The 7,190-nt window shown below is 44.7% G+C and overlaps 1 protein-coding gene across 1 annotated transcript; it reads left to right on the forward strand.

Annotated features, from left to right (window-relative positions):
- The first annotated feature begins 267 nt into the window (after positions 1–267).
- On the forward strand, positions 268–1,247 carry LOC121428436. The gene is made up of 2 exons (XM_041625038.1): positions 268–1,201; positions 1,237–1,247. The coding sequence occupies exons 1-2, from the start codon at positions 268–270 to the stop codon at positions 1,245–1,247; spliced, it is 945 nt and encodes a 314-aa protein (XP_041480972.1).
- Positions 1,248–7,190: the final 5,943 nt, after the last annotated feature.

Below are 7,190 nucleotides of genomic sequence, written 5' to 3' on the forward strand. Positions count from 1 at the left end.
AGAACTCAAAAGGATTGAAGGAAAAATTCCAAAGCAGGAATCATCCAGTAGGGCTGGACAAACGAGGCCCAGTTCATACCGGCGGAGGAAAGCAGCCGAGTCGGATGAATGTTACAGGTGTCACGAACAGGGACACTTTCAACGGGACTGCCCTCAGGGAAGGGAAGGTCAGGGTTCTTCGGGAAACGATATTCAGCCAACTCAGATGCCCGGGAGGAGGCTGGAGGAGAACAAGGGCCCAGGAGAGACACAAGATCTCTAGATAGCATGCCTTCTGTAGAACAAGTGGCTGTAAACTATGGGCCAGATAGGGCAAGAAGTGGACTATTTGTTGAAGTGGAGGTTCGGGGAGTGAAGGCCAGACTTTTGGCAGATTCAGGAGCAACCGATACAATTTTGTCGTCATCCCTGTATCACAGAATTTCTTCAACAAATAGACCAAGTCTCAGGAAAGTGGGTGTTAGGAATGCCGACGGTAGCACAATGGATACCCTAGGTAGTGCGTGGCTGGAGCTTGGGGTTGGAAAATGCATTTTTCCTCTTCGAGTTGTTTTTGGCAATACTGACCAGATAGATGGACTTTTGGGATTAGATTTTCTAATTCCTAATGAGGCAACTCTGGATTTCAAGACCAAGGAACTTCGGATCAAGGGAGCGAGAATCAAATGCACTGATGGAAGAGGAGGTGCATTTTGCTCAAGGGTCGTTGTTGGGTCTAACGTCAGTGTACCACCTGGTCAGGAAGTGGTGCTTCCAGGTCATGCAACAGGTGTCCCAATAGGGATGGGTCTTGGTCTTATAGAACCCGCGGAAGATGGTGAACTTCTCCACAAGGGGATTGCCGTTGCACGGGTAGTTGTAGGAACCGAGAAGGCAACCCTGCCTGTTCGAGTGTTTAATCCTGGCACCAAGGCATGCATGATTCGCAAGGGTACCTTGGCGGGACACCTTTCTCTCATCAGTGAGGAAGATATAGAAGAGTGTGAATCCAACACGCAGCCCATGGATGGTACCTATGAAGTTCCTGAACATCTGAAAGATCTCTTTCAAAGGAGCAAAGAAGGAACTGACAAGGTGTACCATGGGAAAATTGCCAAGCTCTTGTGTGAGACCCAAGACATTTTTGCAAAGTCCGACACGGACATCGGAAAAACAAGTCTTGTAAAACATCAGATCAACACCGGAGATAGCCCTCCAATCCGTGAGAGGCCTCGTAGATTCCCTCCTAAGGAACAGGAAGAAGTTGATCGGCAGATCAAAGACATGCTGGCTAATGGCAGGATAGAGCCATCATCCAGTCCATGGGCTTCCAATGTTGTTCTTGTGAAGAAGAAGGACGGTTCGAAGAGGTTATGTGTAGACTATCGCAAGTTAAACAACTTGACGATCAAGGATGGATACCCGATTCCCCGCATTGATGATTCGCTGGATGCACTTGGAGGTGCAAAATGGTTTTCGACTCTGGACCTGGCCTCTGGGTATTGGCAGGTGGAGTTGGATGAAGAAGCGAAGAAGAAATCAGCTTTTGTTGTGAGGGGAGGACTCTACAGTTGGAAGGTGATGCCTTTCGGCTTGTGTAATGCCCCCTCGACATTTGAAAGATTGATGGAACGGGTCCTTGGAGGTCTACATTGGGAAGTGCTCTTGGTGTATCTAGATGACGTGATCGTATTTGCAAAGACGATCGAGCAAGAATTGACTCGACTTGACATGGTTTTCCAGCGATTACGGCAGGCAGGTCTGAAACTGAAGCCGAAGAAATGCCATTTGTTTCGGGAGAGTGTCTTGTACTTGGGGCATGTAGTGTCTGGTGAAGGCATTTCAACAGATCCAGAGAAGATTAGAGTGGTTAGGGAGTGGCCAGTCCCTAGAAGTGTCAAGGACGTACAGAGTTTCCTTGGACTTGCCTCCTACTATCGCAGATTTATAGCTGGATTCGCTAATATTGCCCGCCCATTACATAACCTAACCAAGAAAGGTCAGACATTCTCCTGGACGGCAGAGTGCGAAGCTGCTTTCCGAGAACTCAAGAAGCGATTACAGGAGTCACCCATTTTGGCGTACCCTGACCCAAAAGAGGCGTACATATTGGATACGGATGCTAGCAATGAGGGGATTGGAGCTGTCCTGTCTCAAGTGGTGGACGGGAAGGAACGCGTCATATCCTATGCTAGCAGGGCACTGCATAAGGCAGAGAAAAACTACTGCGTGACTCGGAAAGAGTTACTGGCCGTGGTAGTATTTCTGAAGCAGTTTCGACAGTACTTATATGGGCAGAGGTTTACGGTCAGAACGGATCATGGGGCACTTCGTTGGCTCTTGAACTTCAGAGATCCGCAAGGTCAGATGGCACGTTGGCTGCAAGTGATAGCAGAGTACGACCTCAAAATCGTACATCGTGCAGGGAGATCACATGCCAACGCTGATAGCCTTTCAAGACGACCTTGTCCTCAGTGCAAGCGGGACTTAGAGGACCAAGAAGATTCAGAGGCAAGGATAATTGTCGATAACTTTGCAGAGGCCAAGGCAGTAACAGTGACACCGGGCATTAGCAATGAACAGATGAGGGAATACCAACAGAAAGATCCTTCGCTGAAGTGGGTCATGGAAGCAAAGCAGGAGTCATCAGACCGTCCTGATTGGTCAACGGTGGCTTCCAAGTCTAGTGTGGAGAAGTCCTATTGGAGGATGTGGGCACAGCTAGACATGAAGCAGGGAATACTCCACAGGAAGTGGGAGTGTGACCAAGGTCGGAATGTGACCTGGCATGTGGTGCTTCCAACTGTCCTTCGGGCAGATATTGTGAAGGAATTGCATGGTGGCAATTCAAGTGGGCACCTTGGCCAGAACAAAACAAGAGAAAAGGTCAGGATGAGGTTCTATTGGGTGGGAATGGATGCTGACATCCGTTCGATGGTACGGCAATGTGATGTCTGTGCCTCAAAGAAGTCACCCGCTAAAAGACGGAAAGCCCCCTTGCAACAGGATACTGTTGGAATGCCAATGGAAAGGGTTGCGCTTGATATTGTTGGTCCCCTCCCAGAGACGGAAAGAGGAAACAAGTACATCCTGGTGGTGGGCGACTACTTTACCAAGTGGATGGAAGCCTACCCAATACCGGATCAGACAGCTGAGACAGTTGCCAACAAATTTGTCAACGAGTTCGTCTGCCGGTATGGTGTCCCTACAGTCCTACATTCAGACCAGGGAAGGAATTTTGAGTCGTGTGTCTTTCAGGAAATGTGCCACATCCTTGGCATTCGCAAAACTCGCACCACTCCCTACAACCCAAAATCCGATGGCCTTATTGAAAAGTTCAATGGCACTCTGTTGAACATGATTTCAATGATGATCGAACCACATAAGCGGCAACGAGACTGGGACGAGAAGCTGGCAATGGCAGTATTTGCCTACCGCAGTGCCCCCCAGGACTCCACAAAGGAGACGCCAAACATGCTCATGCTGGGGCGGGAAATCCATCTTCCTATTGATCTGACAACGGAGGCATTGAGGGGTAGGGAAGAAGAGGAGACTGATGTGGAGACGGATTACGCATTTGTTTTGAGGAAACGAATGCAAGAAGCACACCAACGAGCCCGAGACAACTTTGCAGAAAGTGCCCGCCGGCAAAAGAAGACATATGATGCGAAAGCAGAGGAAAGCCCCTTGATAGTTGGGAAGTTTGCCTGGCTCCATAACAAGGCGAAGACAAAAGGCTTGTCTCCAAAGCTACAGAGAAAGTGGGAAGGTCCATATTTAATCATTCAACAATTGTCGGATGTTACTTGCCGGATTCAGGAGAAAAAGAATGGCAAGAAGAAGGTAGTCCATGTGGACAGGTTGAAGCCCTACGAGGGAGTGCCGCTTCAGTCCTGGTCAGAGGCTCATGAAAATGAGCGGGGAGTTCTCGATCAGAGTGAGGAACTCCAGGTAGTTGAAGAGGGAATAGACCCCATTGTGAGGGAGGGTTCAGGAGTTGAGGAGCCCCCCGTACCAGCTCCGCGAAAGGCTCCTGTTCCGGCAGTAAGAAGGAATCCCCCAAGAACTAGAAATCCGCCAGCTAGATATGAGATTTAATGTGTAGCATGTAACCTGTGACGGATGTGATATATTCTGACACATTGAGACAAAATTCAATTGATTTTTTTTATTTGTGTTCCTCTGATTACAGTGGTTCAAGATGAGGCACCGGGTGGCGTCTGACTTCGAATGCTTCGACTGTGGAGCGAGGTTCTCGCATAAAAGGAGTCTCCACCGACACATCGATGAGAGCCATCGACGTCAAAGGCGGTATACCTGTGACGTTTGTGAGAAGGGGTATTCCCGGAGAGATAGCCTAAGGGCCCACATGGTGAGTCATGAGAAACGCCCAAGGATGAGGTCGGAAGTCCACTCGAGTGACAGGGGAAGGAGAGAACGTGAAGGATGTCGGGAAGCTCGAGAACATGAGGAGAAGACAACAACTCGGATCGACGGTGAGGGACAAGAGCCAACCATTGCTGCAGCGGAGATTCAAGTCGACGTCTCTCCTGGAACTATGGAAGCGGTGAATTCATGGAAAACGGGCCCAGGACTCAGTGGGAAACCACTTAGCCTCCTGCGTCAACAAGTGCAGGATGAGGAGTCGGAAGATTCTGAGTCCGATTTTGCGTCTGAACAGGGGGAGGGCATGAACTTGCCCGAGAAGGTGAAGTTGGGAAAACCCATCGGTGACTTGGAACCGACAAGGATTCTAGCAGGGAACTTAGTGCGAGTAGCCGAACATAGTTCGTCTTACGTGTTTTCCGAAGGATCGAGGTCTGTCTACGAGGAAAAGACCCGGACCTACCACATGGTAGTGGTAAAAGCTGCCGAACCGGTCCCCGAAGCTCTTTACACCAAAATTAATCATGAACGTGAGGGGCGAGTGGGTCCGGCTATGTCTGTAGAGGATTTGGAGCGTGGATTGGTCGGAAACCTAAAGACTATCACCGAAAAAACCATACGCCGGGTGTTCCGAAATGGAGAACTAGTGTCGGAAGATGAAGTCACAAAGGAGTTTGCGGTTGATATGATGGTGGGAACTACCAAGGCCGAAACAGATTGATCAGCTGAAGAAATCATCATACAGAACACTTTTCCGAACTTTTATTATCTATAAGAACAGTATCTCTTTCAAAGGAACATTCCGTCTTATAGTTGTTGTATTCCGATTTATTGCCTTGATGTATGTTATACTCTATTTACTGTTATGTCTTCCTTTGCCTTTTTTCTTAACTTTCCTATATCCTCCTCATCTTGACACTTTCTTGCTCTCACTACAGCTCTCTTCGCTTTTCTATCTATTTCTGTACATAGATTATTTGTTTTATTTTGTAAGGACAGTGCTTACAAAGAGTTAAATTTGATGTCACCGATCTTGCAGTTGAAAAAAGAGCAGTATCTACTTTTTATACAAAATAATTAATACCCCATGTTTGGACATGGAACTCAGGATGTTATTTGGTTTTCTTCAGGAAGGCCTTAAAGATGTCTTTAAACTTTAAAGTGTGTTAAGAACAGTGCTTTCTTTTTATGCTATGCCAATGTATATACCAGTATATTTTTTTTAAACGATATTTTTTCTATTTTTTTTGTACTTATTGTTTCTGCCAAAGATGTTCCACTCTTGAAGAGTGGGTTGAGTTTTGCAAGGATTTAATTTTTGTCTTTTTAGTTTACATGATGTGGTCCGAGGACAGCCCAGACTTGGGGAGGGGCTGTGTAGCATAATGAGTTGTACCTTAGAGTTATATGTCATGATTTGATCGTAGAGGGCGATATTTTTTATGTTGTGATACTTGCGTTGATGAAGTACGTCAGTTCGCTCGGAGCTGTGATGACGTGCAGTTGTATATAGTAGCTCCCGATATTAAACTAAGATTTATACTGTACACAAGATCTTTCCACTGTGCTTTCTTTGTAAGGTGAGTGTTAGTGCTTGATTTTGCATGTATGTCTGAGAGGAAGAGAGTGTACCACGTTGCACAATAGACTTTTGTGAGAGAATCTGCCCCCAAAACAATTGAATGAGTGAAGAACAGCGTGGACTGGGTTCTGGAGACTGCGAGACGGCAGAACGCTACCCCGACAGGGCCCGGTTACGCCACAATATCATGGCTGAAGATAGTTACATCAGTTTGGAAAGTTATAGTCCAGATGGTGATTTGATCATACATTGCAGTGTTACTCTTCTCTTAATCACCTTTTAAAAGATAATTTACATCTTTTTATTGTGTTTTAAAAATGTAAAAATATATCTTCTCTAAGTTATCTTTTAAAGCAAATTAAAATGAGGTTCAATAATGTGAATTGTAAATAAGTTAATTTGATTTTTATATCAAGTGCATTCTGTTTAAAAGGTTCAAGTTGAAAACTTATCTCATACACTTATTAGTTGGCTACAAGAGAGTTAATGTACAAAAATCATATCCAGAATGTTTCTTAAAACAGGTTTTATTTTATATCAAAGAATATCAAAAGATATTTTGAATGGGCAAATGATCAAAAGTACTCCTTCAAAATCATTAAATACCTCCACTATTGTTTTATTTTTTTTATACTATCTACATCAGAACAGCTTTAGGAAATATCCATGTTCATATCATATAGTAATTCAGTGGAACAGAGACTTCCCAAAATCAAAATGGACCTTTAAAACGAATGGGTGTGTCCCAAGGATCTATACTTTGGTATTCTGAGAATGTCTTGAACACTTCATAACCATTCATAAAAAGTAAAATAAAATGAGACAATCCTCATTGTGCTACTCAATATCAGGGTTGTTTTGCTCCAGCAACATTGCTCCATTGTGAATTCCACATACTAATGGAATGACCAACCCTGGATATAACACTATACACTATCCTAAACATAACCTAACATCTAACCCTATATCTTAGACGAAATAAAGCCATGAGCAATTGTCTCAGGAACAAATGTTGAATCACTGTGTTTTACTGAATATTGCTTTTAAACTTGACATGTTTCATCCATTTTTCTCTCTAACTTTCAATTAAAACACAAATAAAACAAAATCAAATAAAGGCAATTTAACATGTCTACTATTTGGCTATACACACAACCTATTGTTCAAATATTGTCAGTAGTAACCTTGGTCAATACAATATTGCTGATATCACAATTGAATGACATTGCGTATCTTGATAACA

Source organism: Lytechinus variegatus, chromosome 15 (assembly GCF_018143015.1).
Source record: "Lytechinus variegatus isolate NC3 chromosome 15, Lvar_3.0, whole genome shotgun sequence".
Taxonomy (NCBI): Eukaryota; Metazoa; Echinodermata; class Echinoidea; order Temnopleuroida; family Toxopneustidae; genus Lytechinus; species Lytechinus variegatus.

Coding starts and splice junctions, on each gene's coding strand:
- LOC121428436 (XM_041625038.1), top strand. CDS start 268: ATGCCTTCTGTAGAACAAGTGGCTGTAAACTATGGGCCAGATAGGGCA.